Here is a 19,697-nt window from a genome sequence, read left to right as displayed (position 1 = left end):
CCACTAACAACACACTGACCCAGTATTTGACCCAGCAGAAAGACCAGCACACTTTCTTTGACGCAATGATGTAATGATGTAAAGTAAAAATATGTGCTGAAAAAACAGAGTCCTTGTCTGTGTTTCAGTGATCCACAGGACACAAGTATGGTTTCATGGTCGCATCATGAGAGAGGAAGCTCACAAAATGATCATACAACAAGGCCAAGTAGACGGGTAAGAAAAACTATGTGTAGCAGTGTAAAGGTTTGTAGGCCGATCTGAGGAATTTTGGTTTGACCTCATGTAATTTCATCATAAATGTAGGTAAAGTGAAATTCAGTGAAAAATTTGCAAAGTCAAGTAGAAAATATTTGTATAAAAACCATATAAAATAGAAAAAAAGAAAAGCTAGTATCTTGAACATGGTGGTTGTTCCACGGGTGTATGAGTGCGTGAGTGATTGTGTGGGCCAATGGGTGTAAAAGTGCTTTGAGTACGCTTGAGTGTCGAAAAGCGCTATACAAGTATGAGAGCAGTTCTACAATAATGATTTCTCTGTGTCAGATTATTCCTGTTGCGGGACAGTCAGAGTAATCCCAAGGCATTTGTGCTCACCTTGTGCCACCACCAGAAGATCAAGCACTTCCAGATTCTACCGGTCAGTCAAATTACACAACACAGGCACAGTACATTAAGTGTGTCACCGTCGCTAGTAAAATCCACTGATCACTGATCATATTCTCAGAAAATCACTCTACAAAAGCCAAAATTATGCTAACAAACAGATTTTTATCAGGGCAGTAAAATTTCTCATGTTGTAACAGTTTCTAAAGCAATCAAGCGACATTGTTTTAAGACTCTAAAATAGGCTAGTCATGTTAGTGTGTTTGCACTTTATTAGTTACAGAAGTCAACATTAAATGGCTTAAATGGACCATTTACCCAAAGTGCAGTCCTCATTTCCTTAGAAGTATTCAGTCATCCAGAAAATTTCAGTTCTGCTTGCAAAGTTTTGAGATATTATGAGTATGTACTGCAGGTGCAGCACCTGCCGGGTTACTTTAGATTGGAGGGCAACAGTTAATAGTTTCAACAATAAGAAAATTGTATATTTTACATGGTGTAAACTCTACAGCCATGCTAGACTGTCCTTACGCACACTCAGATGCTCACCACGCTAACATGCTGATGTTTAGTACGTTTCACCATGTTCACTGTCTTTGGTCACCATGTTAATGTGCAGAATTTGTTTGTAGCTGTTGGGAGTTGGGTTTGTAGGTATTTGGTCAAAAATTATTGGACACATTACATTTTTGACCTCACTGTAACACTAGATCAAAACTTAAGTTCTTCCTGGCTGCATCATGAATCTCTGTACTGTATTTTATGGCAACTCATCCAACAGTAGCTTTAAAATTTGAGTCTGGATCAGTGAGGTGGATGAACCAATAAACCACTATTACCATCTCTGAAGCCAAACCAGTAACATTCCTAGTTTCTTGACAGTTTCTTTCAGTAGCTCATAGTGATAAAAGTTTTAATGTCATGTGATGGTTAAATGTCCTCTGCTCTCTCATGGCTCTGGTCTGAAGTGTGAGGAGGATGGTCAGGTGTTCTTCAGCCTGGACGACGGCGCCACCAAGTTCACCGACCTGATCCACCTTGTGGAGTTTTACCAGCTCAACAGAGGCGTGTTGCCCTGCAAGCTCAAACACCCCTGCACCGCTGTGGCCTTGTGACACTCCCAATCCTCCACCCCCTTTTTGCACACCTCTCACCCTGAGACCCCACCCCCATCTGCCCCTCCCTCACCAACACAACGAGGTTGAGGAGACAGAGAAAAGTTAAGTTTTGGGGATGTGAACAACTCAGCAGGAGCTGGCATTGGAGGTTGATGTGCCCAGTGCTCTTTTCACCACCTTAGCGCTGTTTGAATGGGAATTTTTCAGGCAGTGGAAGCTCAGCAGGTTGTGGACCCAGCAGACGCCCAGCTCCTGTGATGTTGCAATGGAGATTTGGTTGTTTTGTTATTGCCATTTTGACTGTGGAGAGAGACCATATGTTGTGAAAACAAAGACTGCTAAGATCTGTTCAGCAGGAGTGCTAAGGGTCTCTCAGATGGATTCCCCCCCTCAAAGTCCCTCATCCTATTATCCCATAACCCCCCCTTTCCTCCAGGCCTGATAAGCTGTGGTGCCTTCCCCACCCTTGCCCCCTCACTACCAAGGCAGGTGGAGAGCACCACCCTCTGACTTCCTCATTGATCATCAGGGATGGACGGAAACCTCTTTGGGTCTTATCAAACTCGATCCAGGAGTTTTCTCAACCTGTGCAGTCCAGTCTGGATAAGCTGACACCTTAACCCCCCCCTCCCTCTTTCCTGCCCACAAAAAAAAAAAAAAAAACCTGAGCGGACTTGGCGTAGTGTATCTGCTGTGTCATGTCTCACAGTTCCCTGGTGCAACCCTGATCCTGCCTCCACAAAAGCTCAGAGAGGATTGGGAGAGAAAAGAGAAGTAGCTAAGGCATGATAAGCAGAGCAGTGGTGAGGGTTTGCTGAAGAACAGAGGAATGTTTATCAGGAAGGCTGCAATAAGCCTCTCTTGTAGATCTGATTACTTGATGTCATTTTAATGCTGTTTTATTACTGTTGATTCAATGCAGAACTAGTTTTGCACTCCCAGGCAGACAGACAACAGCTGTTCTCTCTAGCTAAATGAAGCTGCCTGTTTATCATCCTCCTCTTTTTCGTCCACCCCTGCTTTTGAAAGGCATGCATGTGAATTTCCACCAGCTCTGACTCTGGGTTACAGTGGCATTAGAGCCAACAAAGTCATGGCTGATTATGCATTGCTTTTCAGAAAGGTTTGGGAACGTCTTAAACATACGTGTGGCTTCTATCAACATGACCACACCATGGTTAAAAGAAATGTGCTGTTAAACCAGCTGCAGTATCTCAAGACTGTGAGGAGGAAGAGGAAGACTGACGCCTGAAAAGTGTGTCCACCCTAAGCTTCTACCATTTCGGCCTTTTTAAAAATTTGATAGGGTTAAATCTGTCCATGAATTTCACTTTGAATGTCATTTTTCTTTTCCTACGTCTGTTCTGAGCTCACTACTTGCACATTATAATTATTCTGATTTGGTATGGATGGGTTGGAGCTGTCATGTTTGGATTCTGACCACTGTTCCCCCACTCCAGAAAAGACAAATCAACAAAAGCACTCCCATAGCTTCTTTTTTTAATTTTAAATATGAAATTGAACGGATGACTTGAAATGTGGACTCAGCTGACTGAGCATCAGTCAAATGAGCTTCACTCGTCTTAAGTGGAAATTGTGGGCCTTGTGTATGAATTTGAAGTTATATTAAAATGCACATACAGTGACATATTTAATATTTTAAGAGGATGGAGCAACAGCAAGAGTGTTGAAGATTATGGAATAGTGTAAGATTTTAGAAATACTATGAATCACTGTCGTACGAGTTAGATGGGAAGATTAATACTGGACATTGGAGAAACTAGCTGGCCTGTCTATCCAAAGTTAACACTACCTCTCAACACCTCAAAAGCTCACAAAGTTTTATAAGATTTGATCGCTACAAAACCAAGCAGCAAAGGCAATAATTAGTGTTTTTTACTGGTTATATAATGGGCTATTTCTCGGCTTAGTACCTATAACTGAGATAACCAGCTGTGTATGGCATAAGAGTGGTATCAATCTTCTCATCTCACTCGCACAAGTAAGCAAATGTCCAAATATCCTTGCAAAGTAAAAACCTACTTTAACAGGATTCAATTTCACATTTGTCAACGCATTTTTTTTAGAGCTTGTATTTATCTTATTTCTAACAGCTGGTTAAATGTAACATCATGTCCATATTTTCACAAACTGCATAGGAGTTTGGTAGCATCACTGGTTAACAGCAAATTGTGGTGTCAGTCCAAATCAATCAAACAGTAAGGGCTTTTTTCTTGAACAGCTATTTTGCAACAATCATCCAGAGAGCAATAGTAAGGGTAGAGAAAGCATTTTCAAAGCCAGCAGTAGCCTCAAAAGACCAGAATGCATTGCCATCAGATCCTAAAAGGCAGAGTTTGTGAGAGTTTCTGTCTCAGTACAAACCTGGGTCCTCGCCCAGCGTCTGGCTCATCTACTTCCACGTGTGGGCAGATTTCATTTGTCAAGCAGCAATGTTAAAATGTGATAGTAATTTGCTTTTTGTATGTGTGTGTGTGTGTGTGTGTGTGTGTGTGCACGTGTTACATTATAGTACACTGAATATCTCTGGATTTTTGACTGTTGGTCCGACAAAAAAAGTAATCTGAATATGGACGTTTTTTGTAAATTTTAATTCTGATACATTATAAACCAAAAAAGTCATTGATTAATAAAAAAAAAGACCAAATCTGAAACCATGCTTCTACAATCAGAATAACCATTAGTGTTAGGTTTACATAGTGTGATTAGCTCCCTCACTTTTTGTGGTAGTTACTGAAAAGAATTCTGGGAGATGAAGTGAAAAGTAGGCAAGGCGGGTATACTAAGTAAAGTTCGTCTGCCATAAATGTGCACTGCGATCATAAAGCCGATATGTCTAAGAATTGAACATTTTCAGTTTAGCGCACCCCTGTGGTAGTGTTCGGAAAGGCGCAGTGGTATTGAAAATGAATAGAGCTGAAAACACCAGCTGATGCTGCACAGAAAAAACAATGCTGCCCAAATAACAATTTTCACATGTATGTAGCAACTTATACATAATCTGAGAAGTTCTTTCTCTAAATTTGTCTCTCACTGCCCAGCTAAAGAAAAGTGAGGAGCATATTTATAGGAATGAGCAGCATTCTGTGATGTGACCACTGAATAAAAAGCTGCAATCATTCATCACAACACCTACATAGCCTCGTTCTCCTCCATTTCCATTCATCCTGTGCAGGATTACTGTGTACAGTGTTAGCACAAGTCTGTCAGACTCCCTGCCAGGCTAACTAAACTCTTTTTAATTGCTGCCACTAGTTCACCAATCACGACCACACTTCACCAATTAGGCCTTTTCTAGTCAGCCAGGACAGACTCTTTCTAGGGATTGGATAAAGCTTGAAACCCCCGCCCCTGTATCCCGCCTGTGTCCAGCCTGTAAGCTATGACCCTGTGGTGAATAAGTGTGTGTGTGTGTGTGTGTGTGTGTGTGTGTGTGTGTGTGTGTGTGTGTGTGTGTGTGTGTGTGTGTGTGTGTTTCTGTGGATGGCCAGACTGTTATATTCACACGTCAGGATTTCTGACCCTGCTGGTTATCATACTTGCCTTTTAGAGACAGTATTAGGAAGGTTACTTGTCAGTTGAATAAAGTCAAGTGTTGCCGTAGATTTAGAGGAGACAGGAGTTTGACTGGAGGTATCCCAGCATTCCCAGTCCTTCGTTAAGGTTCTTTCCGGTCTGTCAGAGAGGGATGCCAAGCCACATCGCTTTGAGTCAGTGGGTGGCGAATCACTGTCCTCTACTCCTCCCTCTATTTTTAATCACTGTGCTACAATGCAACTCTATACACAAGTCCAAGTATATGAATATACTAGTATATGTTTGTTTTCTAAGTATGTGAAGTTATGGAGAAGTTGTAGATTTAACACTGTACCTAGGTCACAGATCACTATGTATGGGGCGTTATGCTTTTGCTCATAACTCCATGTAAAATGAAGAATGATTTATGTCCTTTTTTTCCATTATTTGATTGTGTGTATATTGACATTACTGTGTATTTTCTTTGGTTTGCCACAAAATGACACACACAAACAAACATATATACCACAATATATACATTATTAAATTAAGCTGTTTTTTTATCTTAAGAGATCAAACTGGACTTTCAGCATGTGTCAAATTTCTGACCATCAGTTGTGCATATAAGCTGACAGGCTGACAGTCTTCAAATCTGCCAGCATCCAAATCTGATGCCATTTTGATTTTAAAAACACATCTTTTGAATAACCCCCTACCTGTCTGTCATCTCTGGTTCGACACATTTAGTTTCAAGTAAATAGCTGGATGTTAACCTTACAGACACACACACACACACACACACACACAGTCACTCATGCACACACACAGTAGTGCATTTTCATCAAGAGCACACACACACACAGACACCTATGCTTAACTAGCAGCTTCTGTACACCTTACATCACGAGTAGTGCACTTATAGGCTTTAGCTCATGAGGATTGTTCCTTTCATTATGTCCATGTACACTAATGTTTAAGGTGCATAACAATGATTTTTAACTCTTTTTCTTAACGAAGCATATTCTTGCAGCAGGTGCCTCTTGTATCCGAACAGTAACAAGTCCTTAGTTGCCATCCGTCCACTCACTGCGTTCATGTACAGTTAGTTGTGACTGTAATATCTACTGGAACTAAATCCTAATGTCAGGTCAACATCGCCTACAAGTCCTGTCAACACTGGTGACTCACAGTGTAGGTGCAAGTGAAGCTGACTAAGTGTTGGCTCTGTTTAACTTTGGGCTGAAGACATGATAGCTGAAGTCAAAAAAACATTTCAGGGAAAGGAAAAAAGAGCAAATGAACCTCTTTTTCAGATAACCCCACTATGCTTTGCTTCCTTCTGTCTGTACGGCTCCTGGATCTACATTGTATCCTGTTCAGGTATTTTTGTACAAATAAGGGACTGATATATTCTCTGTTTATTGGAAATTAGAATAAAAGACAACATTGCTATGAACCAAAAATGGCTACACTGGTGCTCTCATTGACACTTTTCTGTTACAGCAGTGTGGGTCAGATACCTTTGACTGTTATGAATGTTTGCTAATTAGGCTTTGATTGATCATAAGTAAATGAGGCCTGGAAGCTCTAATTTAACTCTCATTATTGAACCATAACAAAACCATGGCTATATGTTGTAACCATGGCATCTATATAGAGCTTTGAAATCTGTCTGGGTAGAAAAAAACAACAAACTTTCGAGAATATGTAGAAATTTTACAAGACATGAATTAATATATAGTGTTCCCCAAAATGAATTAAATGGTTTAGGATAGTATAAGGAAGAAATTAACAATTTCAACTGAAATCTGTAATAAAATCATTAAAACTTAATGGTGTTTTCATAAATCTATCTGTTGGTAGAGGAAGATAAAGGCACCAATACCTCAATGTAAAACTCTTATTATAACTGTAGGAAAAGTACAAAATACAAAGGGTATTTCAGTATCATCAAACCAAAAGTAAAAGTACTAAATATCACATCTCACATGAATATATTTTACATTATTGAGTCATATTTACTGATGCATCACTGTGTTCATCGCTTTATGTTGCAGCTGTTAACTAATTACTTACTTTACTGCAGGGTAGTTTGTGAATTACAGTAAAGTTTTAAGATTATACTGCATTTTGTATTGTATCCAAAAAGTAACTAGTAACTAGTAACTAAAGTTACATTGTGTGGATTGAAAGTATTTTTCTCTGAAAAGTATGAAGTAGCAGAAAATAAAAGTACTCAAGTAAGGGGGGGGGGGCTTTAAGCTGGTTGTGTCCCGGGCCCCGTCGTCTCTTTGTCCGCCCATGATTTGCCAGCAGCGCGCGCCTCTTACGCTCGCACCTGCGTCACCTTAGCGGTAATGAGCGCGGTCACGCGATGCCGCCGTTGTTCGTGTGGCGTTTGACAAACAAGACTAAACCAAAAATAACCGTGTTTGTTCTTCTGTGTCGTCCATTATCGGTGTGAAAGACAAGTCAGTTCTCCATCGAGGTAAATATTTGTTTTGACACTTGTTCGTCTTTTATTAAACTGCTGCTGCTGAGTGTTTCGTGTTGTTTTGGTGCCGGTGGACTGACCTTGGTGACGAAGTTTCATGCTCTGCGAGGCTTTAGTGCAATGCGTTGTTTTCACAAATGTATTTCCCAATACGTAAAAATGTAAAACTCATTCACAACGAATGCAAACACTAGGTGATAATGAGGTTGGGATGTGTTTAGCTGTAAAGCTGCTTTGAGGCTGAGACACAAATGAGAAGTGTCCTCAGATCTGCCTGGAAACCTCCTAAGGCTCCTCACAAAATACCAGCTCTCAATAAGACGAACCCATCAGAAGTCACAGCACTGCAAGACAGCTCTGTAGTACAAAAATACCACAGTCCTGTGAAGCCTAATGGATTTTTATGTTGAATTTAGTGTTTCCTACTAAAATCAGTGTGGCCTGTGTCCAACGAAAAGATTTTTAAAATAGTGTCTTTCAAATACTGTTGATTTGGGTGTGCAGACCTCCTGCCCGGGAAATAGACACATCCCAGATCAGTGCCTCTTTTTTTCTTTAGGTTTAGTGTGATTTTCTTCCCCAATGTTGTGAAACACTATCACCAATATTAACACAGATTTCTCTCCATAGAGCATTTGTGACCAAATTTGAGCAAAGGAATTGTGTTTTCCATAAAAGGGAAAGCTTTAGTTTAGTAATGGTGTTTCACTGAGTCTGCCCTTAGAGTCTGCCCTTAGAGTCTGCCCTTAGAGTCTGCCCTTAGAGTCTGCCCTTAGAGTCTGCCCTTAGAGTCTGCCCTTAGAGTCTGCCCTTAGAGTCTGCCCTTAGAGTCTGCCCTTAGAGTCTGCCCTTAGAGTCTGCCCTTATTCACTCATTTGAAAAACCTCCTGCTGCCCCAGTAACAGAAAGCTGCTCAATGTGATTCTGAGAGTTTTTTTTATTTTTTTTATAAGGATGTGGTCTCAAAATATTACTGTATGTAATCACTATCTCTGTTGCATTATTGTAAACCATACTTTAAAAGTTGTCGTATGTTTGAAAGCACAAGCTGACTTGCCAAGTCCAGGGCCCGTATTCACAAAGCTTCCTGAGCCTAAAGGTTGGTCCTAGTGAAGAAAAGTCTTAGAATTTTGACGTTTTCTTAGAATTTCCCCTTAAATTTAGGACTAAATCTTAGTAAAGATAAAATGATTCACGAAACATCTTAGCCCTAAAAACAGCTCCTAAGGTAAAAATTGTTAAGAGTAGAGAGGAGGACTTTTAAGAGGCTTAAGAGAAAATGGCTGAAAGAAGAAATATTCTCCAAACACTGAGCAATCCTGGGTTAATTAAACGATACAGATTGGATCGCAATGGGATAATGTTTGTGGTCGAACCTATTAGAGATGTGCTCACATCTCCCACCCGACGTAGGAATGCCATAACGCCAGAAATGAAAGAGATTACAGCACTGAGGTATTTGGCAACTGGAAAAATGGTAGTGATGATTTCTGTCTCACAGCCTTCCATCAGCAGATTGATCACACAAACTATTGAAACACATTCACAGTCTCATATAGTGACACAGAAATCTTCTGGTTTCAGTCTCTTCTGTCCAGTTTGGTTTTCTTGTTCTTTTACTTCCTTCCATCTTATTTATATTGTTGGCTACATACCATCCAAAAGTGCAACTTAAACAGACTGTCCTGCAGTCATGTACATTGGTAAAAGGTGAGTCATTTTGTTCCCATCAATCTCAAATGGATTACAAGTAATAACATCAGTCTGGTAAATACATGTAAGCACTTAAATATAGTAACTACTGTGTGAAAATTAGTAGACACATTTTCAATATTTGGCTGTTTTAATTAACTTTAAGATATTTAGCCTGTAACAGAAACTTTGCATAAAGTAGCCTGTATTCATGATTCATCAATTTCTTAATACAAACATTTTATGATTTCACTGTTCATCCTATTATCATTTATTCTGGCATTTTAAGACATTTACAGATAGTTTTTAATTTTATAATTATATTCTTTGTTTGGTTTTTTTTTAACCATGCTGGTAGTTTTAGTACCTAATCTGTTTGGTATTAATGGAAGAAATAGACTCATCTTTGATCAGTTACTGTGATTGCTGTCCAGTCTATTTAACTAGTGGCATTGGTTGGCATGTGAGTATCCAGCAGACAGCAAGGGAAGCAGGTAAAAGAGCCAGAAAACCTGACTGGGCAGAGGATCGGTGGTTACTATTAGCTCAGTTAGTTGAAAAGCATAAAATTATTTTACTCCATCAGGTGGGACATGTGCGATTATCCCTAATGAGATTCAACTGCAAACATTATCCTTGCACGATGTGACCTCTACTTTCATTAACTCATTGTCCTTCAAAGTTTGGTGAATGTTTCTTCTGCCTCATTGTCTTTCCACCTTTTTATCCTGTTAAAGGAACTCTTAAAAGTCCTCCTGCCTGCAGTTTGTCAGCTCAGGAGCTCTCTACAGGGCTAACATATATCTTTACCAGGATTTAGTCTGTATTTTAAGGAATAAAACATTTTAAAATTTTTCATAGAATTTTGTTACCATATTTCTAGTATATCACATAAGAGAATAATGTGGTTGGAATTTGTAATGTTCATTGTAAATATATATTGAAGGTGTTTTTGTCTGGTGAATTAAAGGGTGAACTAATAAAGTACTTTTGTATTATCCACACTGGATCCAACTGTTTGTAAATGAAGTAGTGAAATTCACTCTGTGTGAAGGAAACCTGTGGAAGTTTGGGGAAAAAAAAGTCAAAAAGTGGAATATCCTCGTTTCAAGAGTTTGCAGTTGAATTTGTACCAACTTTTGTTTACGTGTTTTTGTTTACACAGAAAGTCCAGTTGATCGGTGAGAGATGTGAAAGAGAAACCAGACTTTAAAAGGACTGTGGGGAAAGAAGAAGTGCAGCAAATTCCACCTAGTCAAAAGAAGCACGACCTCAGACATACAAGGTAAGACAGTGTCTCTGCCTGGTTGGCATCTCTTGCATGAGAGAAATTAACAAAATGAATTAATACTGGAATATTACAAAACTAGTTGATCCATATCCCTTCACTTCCTTTTAGCAACCAACCACTTGAGGGCAGTGCAGACCATTATCTGGCTAGAATCTAAACCCAAAATGATACAGGACCACTTTTTGTTTGATGTGACTGGTTTATTATTAAACACCTTCATTACCACGTCACAGGCCATGCCACAATCAGAGCCCAACCAACGAGATGTTTGAGGCTGTTGGAGAGTTTTAAAAAATACAATGACACATCACTCCAGATTGTTTTTATATAACGAAGTACATTTTACATTTAATAGCACTTTCAAGATAAAAATCACAAAGCGCTTCACATAAAAACAAAAATTAAGTACAAGATCAAAATAAAATGGCACAAGAACATCAAAACGAAAGTAAATAAAAGTAACAATAAAATGCTACACTGATGCTAAATGAAGGCCAGTTTAAAAAGATAAGTCTTCAGCTACGGCATGTTTTGATGAGCTCTTAAATTCGGTTAAAGTAAGAAGTGCATCAGTCATAAAAGGACATTTTTTAATGTAAACTGATATAAATAGTGGAATAAAATAAATGCACAATTCACATTCAGTGCTTTGGGTTTGGCCGCTGATCTGTCTCCTCCATGTCTCTGGCTCTGTCTCCCCTGTTGGCTTCCCTGCAGTCCAATGTGAATAAAAGCAAAAATGCCCCCCTCCCGAATACATATCATTAGCTTACTATTTATGGGGCTAAATGGGGCATTAAATCTATATTTTTTACAGATGGGCAGACGTTAGTTGATTGCTGTATTAACTCACGTAATGTGCAGTCTTTCATTATGGTCTCTTTGAAGGACCGTTTTATCGGCTTTGCATGTTTGTAGTGGTCTAAGACTCGTCTTGACATCAAACTTTGACAGATTTGAGAAAGAGAGTGGTTTTTGGAAATTAACATCTGTACAATATGTAGTGCACTTAGACTGCTGTATTGGACTGAATTTTACTATACAGCATATAGTTATGGCCACACAAATTGCCTTTACCAAGTCAGGTGAGTATGAAGCTCTCAGCCATCTCAAAGGAGGCATCTGCATGAAGCATAAAGTGTGGATTCTGTGAACACGATTTGCTCAAATTCCTAAATCTGATGAAACTACAATAATATATATATTTTTTAATCTTTAGATAGTCAATTATTATTTTTTGTTCAGCATATATTGTTAAGTATATGGCCTGACTTAATTGTACTTGTTTGAACCCAACTAAGGTGGCATTCAGTAGTACAGCTGTCTGTGGTACATTTGAGTGTAGTGGTTAAGGCCGTGGAGTGGAAGCCTGGTATGTGCTGATGCCAGTTGTTTTTTTTTTTTTTGTTTTTTTTTTTTTTGTTTGTTTTTTGACTGTGCCAGGCTTAGCTGAGCCATTAACCTAATATAAAATATGACCACATTACCATAGGTCATTGAGCTAAATATTGAGTGGACAAATATATACCAGTGTCATGAAAATTATGCCTTACTAGAGCATGGAGTAAAAATCATGCTTTATTTATTTTTTTTTTTTGTGTTCCACACTTCCCCCTCAAGAGGTTATTTCTCCCAGTCCTCACTTAATTTGAAATGTAGTATCAGTTGGGTAGGTGTGACCAAGTCTCATCCACAGCTGAGCCAAACTGTAATCCAGACATGAAAAGTGTAGAACTGGTGTTTAGAAAATTCAACAGGACTACTTTTTCCATTTTAGCCTCAACTAAATCTGTGTAAAATGTAGTTATTAAAAAAAAAACAACAAAAAACAATTAATGCACTTAGAGAAATAAAATGTGTTCATTATGTTTAATTTTCAAATGACTGATGGCAAAATGAGGATATTTACAAGAGAAAATATGTACAAAGAAATATACATGCAAAGATAAAAAACATAAAAACAAACAGCAAATGTCATTTATGAAACAAATGAAACTGAAACTAAACATGAAAAACAAAAGAAAAACCCTAAACTGAGGTATCCAGTCCAAGTGTCCTTGTTTTTAATGGCCTGTGCACACCTTTAAAATAAATAAAAGGTATCAGTTTGAACTTGACACATCTCATAGCCCCACACTGGATTCATGTATAGTTTGGTGGTTAGACCATAGCTATTGTGTGCTCCAGCAAAGCAAACTACTCCAACTAAAAACCACTAAGTCGCTATTTAGCTTTATACCTTTTTAATAATAAACAGTAATTTATGGAAGTAATATTTTGGCAACAAGTATCTGTACATAGTTAGAACATCATTTAGTAAATGATGGTCAGTTCTCGGTGAATTACATGACTAAATGTCTTTCTTTAATCCCTGCCTTCTTCTTAAAGGGCACAGGAGATTAAGTGAACTCATCGCGTTCCTCCAATGTAGTGTTTTCAACTATTGTAAACAATCGATTCACAGGGTCATAGATTACCTAACTCAAGTGAAACATAATCACAATAAAACAGTTTTAACTACTATAAAGCTAGAACAACTTTGGTTTACCAATACTACAGAGGCATACAGTACATAAAGTGTTAAATTATTTTTGATCAAACCATAATGATTGTAGATTGACCTCGAATGCAGCCTGACCTGGAAGTCATAACACTCAAATAATCACAAACTACTAGCAGTGCTTGCAGTACCAAGTACATGCTTTTCTCTACATTTATTACAGATACAACAGATGTCTTCATAAATAGTTGCATAAAATGTTAAAGCCGCAACATTGCACGTGATAATCGAACTTAACATACAATGAGTGCATTTACAGTAATTTGTCTTCCTCTGCCTCCACATTCAGTCCCATCGGATTAGCAATCAGTGGTACCACAGTCCTGGCGACCAAAAGCAGAAGTCCATAATGTGAATGTGAGGGGCAGAAGGCAGAATGAAGGCAGAAGTCTATATACAAGGTAAGGCTTAAACATCTCTGCGCCACACAAGTTTGTTCTAGGAAAAGCAAACAAAGGATGTCTGTTGTTTCTTCTCAGATTGGACAGTGCAGCATTTTTACTTGCAACATGGTCAACATGGTATCTTAATATAGGTACATTATGTAAGCAGAGCCATCAAAAAGCTTTTTGCACGTATAAATGTCTCAAAGTCAAGAAGCTCTTTCACTGTCTAGAGTCCAAAGTAGCACAGCATTTTCTACAATTCTTTTTTTCTTGGAAATGTAGACAGTACTTTTCCTTTCTATACATAGTATCTATAAGAAAGGGCTGCTCCTCAAAAGTCTTTGAGTTACAGTTTAAGTGTAAAAGAGCAAAAACACACAATGTCTGTGACCCTCTCTAGCAACAAGAGGGAGGGCAGTTTGCTCTCAGCGCTATCAGAAGCTCTGTTGCCATCACTTTCTCCTGAAAGCTCTACCCTTGTGCAGTGGTGTCAAGGCTCGAGCAACTGGTTCTTTAGCTTTAATTCTTAAAGGAAAATAAATTACTTCATAATGTTTTTCTTGAGATTTTTGTTCACTTAACTACAAAATCTGTTTTGAGTTGAAACAGCAAGCAGCAGTAGACAAGAGCATCCATTACTTTACGTGATTGATGAGAACTGTGTTCTCATGGGCTCTGATTGGGCTAAGACCTCAGCTGGCCTCAGTTTAATTGGTGAAAGGACTACAGGACTTTAATAAATCAACATTCTGTGAAAGAGGATAAGATCAGCTTTCATCATGTCTCCTTCTTTTACATCTAGACCATCAAGATGCTTAATTCAAGAGGCACCTGCAGCTCCTACAGCCCCAGCACTGGACAACAAACTGAAGTGTGTTCAGTTTTTTTCTGCTGCTGTCCAGTCTGGTGAGGCAGTATGGACTGAAGGTTGATTTGGAGTCAGGAATCTCCCCTCAGGCCTCAAACGCCAGGCTGAAGGCGACTTTGGATGAAACTCCTGACTCCTCCGATTGGCCGAGCATCAGTCTGATGTTTTCTTCTGTCTATGAAGGAGATGAGGCGTGAGGTGTCCAGGCAGCCCTCTGCTCTGGCCCAGCAATCAGCTAGGCCAGCCTGCAGCCATTGTTCCTGGAGGCAGAGCCCAGCTGGAGGTCTCTTGTTCGGGTCGGTCCTTAAGAGCAGGCAGACAAAGTCCCGGGCTGCCTGGCTGACGCCCTGGAAATAATCCCTGGGAAAGCTGAAGTCCAGCCGGCAGATGTTCAGGCAGGTCTCCTCTGTGCTCTCGTCGAGGAAGGGAGAGGCGCCGCTCAGCAGCACGTAGGTCACCACGCCCAGGCTCCACAGGTCAGAGGTCAGAGACACTGGCTCTCCAAGGACCAGCTCTGGGGGGGCAAACTCAGGGCTGCCCAGGAGAGGGTGAACATATTGGGCACTGTTGAGTTGGACAGCATCACCGAAGTCTGTGAGTTTGACCACTGGCTGGCTGCTGGGGCTGTGGGCCACTAGCAGGTTTTCAGGCTGGAATGACAGCAAAGAAAAAGTCAAGTCTCCAGTTTTTTACTTTTACTCTTCTTTTATTATTATTGTGTTAGTGCAAGTATCACCCTCTGCTGCTGACAGGTGTGTGTTATCTAATTCTCAGCACTAGACTACAAATACCACTATCTGGGATTTTGACAAGCCAATGATACAGGTTGAGCAATGCATTGTGGGACAGATTGGCAACATTTTCAGTACATGCATGACTGAAGATGGACAAGTTTGAGATGTGGCCATTTGCAGAATTAAAAGAACTGGTGTGGGAGGAGAGTGTCCAGTTATCTCCATGTCATACAAGGTGGAGTAGAAGAGTTCCTTATTGTAACTACTTTTACTTTTAACTGGAACTTTTACTACTGTAAAACCAAATTTAAAACAAAAATACACCCATATGTGCTCAATTAAATCATAGGCAATAGCATAAAATATTATAGGGTATTCTATGGTTTTGTGTATCTCATGGGTATTGTTTGATATTACACACATGAAAAGGTTTTGCTGTGATAATGTGACATCATCTGCCCAGATTGTACCAACAGTCTTGTAAATAATACTGTATTTTAGTTCTAAATACACTGTAATGTAATTACATATAACAAAGACAGAAATCAACAGTGCCAGTTATTGTATATATAACTTTATAAATATGCCTTAACTTATATATTATTGTTACTGACTATGAATTAATTGAGCACAAATGGCAGATTTTTATTTTTAACAGTGCATAAATCAATCTTCTTCATTCATTCTCTCAATGTTTAGTGCGCTATGGGAATGTTACCTAACAATCCTTAATGCATTGCACACCCTTCTTCATTAGCTTGTGAAAACACAAGACCATGTTAGCATTTAAAGGCACCACATGATTTTTTTACCTGATTAGTTAAAACTCTATCAAGTTGGTTTTTTCCTCTACCTCTTCATATACAACATGAGGCAAAAGCCAGGATTTCCTATGTCACTGTATTACCAGAAACAATGTTGAGGTCAAACTACTTACTTTTATGTCCAAATGTGCTATCCGGCAGTTGTGCAGGTAGTGTAAAGCTTCTAAAACATCCCGTAGGTAGCAGGCCACTTTCTCCTCGGTCAGATTCCCCCAGCTAACAATGTAGTCCAGCAGGCGACCTTGGTCTGCCCTGGAACACACAAAATAAAGTATCAAAATAGAACAAATGTAGATTTTATCAAGGCTTATCAAGCTAATGGGCTATACATTTGTAGCATTTACTGGAAAATTATTAGACCTTATTTTTTCTCTTTGTTTTGTACTCACATTTCCAGGACCAGGACATAGCTGCTCGGGGTTTCATACGTGTCTATCAGACTGACTATGTGGGGGTGTTGGAGCCTCTGGAGCAGATTGAGTTCCTGAGTCACCCGATCCCTCCTCATCAGCTTTTTGTTCACATGTTTGACCGCTACCGTACGTTTGGTGCCCCGGTGATCGCAACGCTTGACAACAGAGAAACGACCCCTGGTGAGAAAGAGGATAGACATTCAGAGGTCAGGAAGTTTTAACAAAATATCAATACTGATGCAGCGTTAGAGGGAAAACCTTCACACTTGTCTAACCACTGAGACATCAAGGTGAGTCTATTACCTTCCCAGTTCAAACACTTCAGTGTAGTGAGACTCAAAGTTGTCCTTCCAGCTTACTCGGATCCCGTCACTGGACACAGCTGAGTAAGATAAAGAATCACACTTAGTACCATCAATATCAAATAACCCTTACAGCAGAATTCTCAGTGCTGTTCTGTGTGTGCACTCTCACCTAACACTCGGAGGCTAGCTGATGATGCTACAGAGCCAAGTTCATTTGTGGCAACACAAGTGTAAACACCATCATCTTCAGAGGTTACGCCAATTATCCGCAGTGTTGCTTCACCTGTGTCACTGAAACAAATGCACATGTTCATTTACAGCTGCATTCAGCTCTGGCCTTCACTACTGAGCATCAATGTTCTTGGTAAATATTACAGTGTAAAAGATACAGTCTATTGCTGTGCCATGCAATAATCTGATAAATGAATATTTGACAATGATAGTGTGTGTACTTACCTGTAGGCGATGCTGAAGTGTCCATTGTTGGTGAGGTTGCTCTGGTTGGGTCCTTTCCAAGTGACGGCGGCCCGGGGTCGACCACAGACCTTACACCTGAGAGTGACGCTCTCTCCATTGTCACATGTCACATCACTCAGAGGAACTAGAAACTCTGGGGGAACTGAAAAAAAAGGGGAGATTATCTTAGATTAATTATTTAAATTGAAAAACACTCAATACTTACAGTTTGTTGAGAATATATGGCTTTACCTTTGTCAGTGTTGCTAATATGTAAATAAATGTAACTCCTCAAAATTAAAACTTACCATTGTAGATGTAGTTTGGGTTTAGAAGCTGGAAAGGAAGATAGAAGAATGTCAGATGGAATAGTGTATAGCAGTGTAAAGTATGACCAAAGAACAGCACTTTAGACTCTTGAGGTGTACTAATGCTCACCTTTACAGAAACTTTATTGGCCAGGCCATCTCTGGACTTCCTGTAACCGTTTTCCAGCTTGGTCTCTTTCTTCGCCTCCTTCTCCTTCTTCTCAGACTTTTTACGAATGCGCAGGGACGTGTGCCAGGATGAAGACTTCCTACTGGGATGCAAAAAGTAAGAAAATTGCCAACATGTGAAATACTAGAATGTCAAGTTTAGTTTTGCCTGATAGTTGAGTCAATATTTGCTCGACTGTGAAAGCAATTTATTAAAAATATTAAACCACCAAAATGCAGCTAAAGCCATTCTGAAAAGTAAAATAAACATGCAATCCTGTTTTCGGAGGTCTTACTTGATGGATCCCTCGGGGCCATCGGGTACGATGGCAGAGGTGTGCCCCAGCACAAACCCGGGGATCCAGCCCTCGGCGGCAGGACCCTGGTCAGTTGCTGCCCTGAACACCAGGAACATGTTTTGCTGGTTGCTGGCCAAAATCTGGACCACCTCTCCCTGAATAACGCTGATCTCATCCTCCTTCACAGCCATGTAGTCCTGGGTCACCAACATGGTGGATACGCTACTGCTGCTGCTACTTTCACTCTGTACCACAGGAAACAAGAGCATAACTCACAGTTATGTATAAAGTCATATCAAATATAAAAAAATTCTGAAGCATAGGTATGACAAGACGGGATATTTTAAATTGAACTATGTTCTGAAATCTCAAGATTCCAAGTGTACAACTAGTACTGAGGATAAAGTAGCACCCTGAAAATGTTCAGTCCAGTGAAAACAGTCTTTATAAAAGATTGGATTTGAAGTGCAAGAAAGACCAAAAAAAGATTCATTACTTTCTTCCTGAAAAACCTGGATGAAGAAAGGCAAGAATAAGATGAAGATTTCCATTTCACTCGTCTTTGCTCTGTAGCTCCAAGCAAAGATGAGAGCAGGAGCATTAGGTTGACTGAGAGAATCTGTCGAGTACGTTTGTAGGCAAACCACAAACGTCTGAGGTTAGTTGCAGGAAAAGTAGATTTGAATAACACGCCATGAAGACAGCGGGAGGTGAAGGACGGCCAAGAGGAAGTCAGGTGTTAGTATAAGCTTTGTTAGGATTAAGAAATCTAGACAGCCTTGAAAAAGAAGACCTGAACAAAGTCCACTAAAGAGGGTTTGAACCTGAAAACATGTTGACAAACAGTGGAAACTTGTGCTAGAAATTGTCTAAAGCTAGAGAGGATGATGCTGAAGAGCAGTGAAGGTTGTCAGAGATGTGTAGTAGGGGACAGATTAGTAGCACTGGCTGCAGCAGGACAGGAGATGGCAGGCAGACAGGACAGACCAGGCCTTCCTCTGCCTTGGTGTTAGTCGGAGCAGCACTGGGTAGCAGGTGATAGCCTTACCCCGTTACTCTGGGTGGACTGGATGGACTGCTCACTGGCTGATGAGCACGTACTCATGCGGTCTGCCTCCTTGCTGTGTGTGGAGAGTCTGTGGCTTTGGCTCCCAGATCCAGAGCCAGTCTGGATCTGGTTTGAGTTCTGACAGACTAGACTCTCTCCTGCCTCCCCAGGAAAGGTGAAAGAGCCAGGCCGGCTAGCTGGCGAGCCCGGCATGGAGCTCCAGAATCCAGATCCGGACTTCTGGCCAGGGCTGGGAGGGGGAGGAGGGAAGACGTCCTTGCCAAAAGCAGGAGTGGCCAGCGGGGACGCCATAGGGGACACGGCTCCTGGCCGGGGCTTGGAAGTAGGTGTGGAGGGCAGAGGCCCAACTGTGGCACGAGGAATAGGGACTAGAGCACTGGAAAGAGTGGGGGTCTGTGCTTGGTCCTCTGGGATCTGGATGGGGCGCTTGCCCTGTGGGCTGCCCCCTGGAGGGAGCAGGGGAGGAGGGATGGCACGAGGGGATGAACCTGAATCATAAGTGAGCAAAACTCACACTTCAGTCACATCTTTCATTGCGCTAATCAAAACAAATCTTACAGATATAGATA

At 40.3% G+C, this 19,697-nt stretch overlaps 2 protein-coding genes and 1 long non-coding RNA gene across 9 annotated transcripts in view; 2 read left to right on the top strand and 1 right to left on the bottom strand.

Annotated features, from left to right (window-relative positions):
- The window catches only part of LOC113126991 (growth factor receptor-bound protein 10-like), a 35,716-nt gene extending 33,329 nt beyond the window's left edge, over positions 1–2,387 (top strand). For both annotated transcript variants that reach the window (XM_026301174.2, XM_026301175.2), the window contains 3 exons: positions 129–216; positions 547–640; positions 1,575–2,387. In XM_026301174.2, the coding sequence (XP_026156959.1) occupies positions 129–216; positions 547–640; positions 1,575–1,721 (329 nt within the window). In that variant the 3' untranslated portion in view covers positions 1,722–2,387. The remainder of the gene's footprint in view (positions 1–128; positions 217–546; positions 641–1,574) is intronic.
- Positions 2,388–7,617: 5,230 nt separating this feature from the next.
- On the top strand, positions 7,618–19,114 carry LOC113126737 (uncharacterized). 3 transcript variants are annotated; one of them, XR_004463175.1, is made up of 7 exons: positions 7,618–7,749; positions 10,613–10,732; positions 13,588–13,699; positions 14,487–15,224; positions 16,508–17,878; positions 18,050–18,145; positions 18,247–19,114. It is a non-coding gene; the product is annotated as an uncharacterized LOC113126737 (long non-coding RNA). The 3 variants fall into 3 exon arrangements; XR_004463174.1 differs by lacking the exon at positions 18,247–19,114 and having other exon boundaries at positions 14,487–15,146; positions 18,050–18,185; XR_003295327.2 differs by lacking the exon at positions 18,247–19,114 and having other exon boundaries at positions 18,050–18,185.
- Positions 12,589–19,697, bottom strand: part of LOC113126736 (triple functional domain protein) — a 64,795-nt gene continuing 57,686 nt past the window's right edge. For all 4 annotated transcript variants that reach the window (XM_026300842.1, XM_026300843.1, XM_026300844.1 and 1 more), the window contains 10 exons: positions 19,108–19,616; positions 18,057–18,304; positions 17,723–17,864; positions 17,593–17,620; positions 17,285–17,447; positions 16,998–17,119; positions 16,827–16,905; positions 16,500–16,700; positions 16,224–16,362; positions 12,589–15,202 (listed from right to left, as the gene is read on the bottom strand). In XM_026300842.1, coding sequence (XP_026156627.1) covers positions 14,645–15,202; positions 16,224–16,362; positions 16,500–16,700; positions 16,827–16,905; positions 16,998–17,119; positions 17,285–17,447; positions 17,593–17,620; positions 17,723–17,864; positions 18,057–18,304; positions 19,108–19,616 — 2,189 coding nt within the window. In that variant the 3' untranslated portion in view covers positions 12,589–14,644. The remainder of the gene's footprint in view (positions 15,203–16,223; positions 16,363–16,499; positions 16,701–16,826; positions 16,906–16,997; positions 17,120–17,284; positions 17,448–17,592; positions 17,621–17,722; positions 17,865–18,056; positions 18,305–19,107; positions 19,617–19,697) is intronic.

This window comes from Mastacembelus armatus, chromosome 11, assembly GCF_900324485.2.
Source record: "Mastacembelus armatus chromosome 11, fMasArm1.2, whole genome shotgun sequence".
Classification (NCBI taxonomy): Eukaryota; Metazoa; Chordata; class Actinopteri; order Synbranchiformes; family Mastacembelidae; genus Mastacembelus; species Mastacembelus armatus.
The sequence above is the reverse complement of the archived record's forward strand: the minus strand, read 5'-3'. Positions and strand labels throughout refer to the sequence as shown.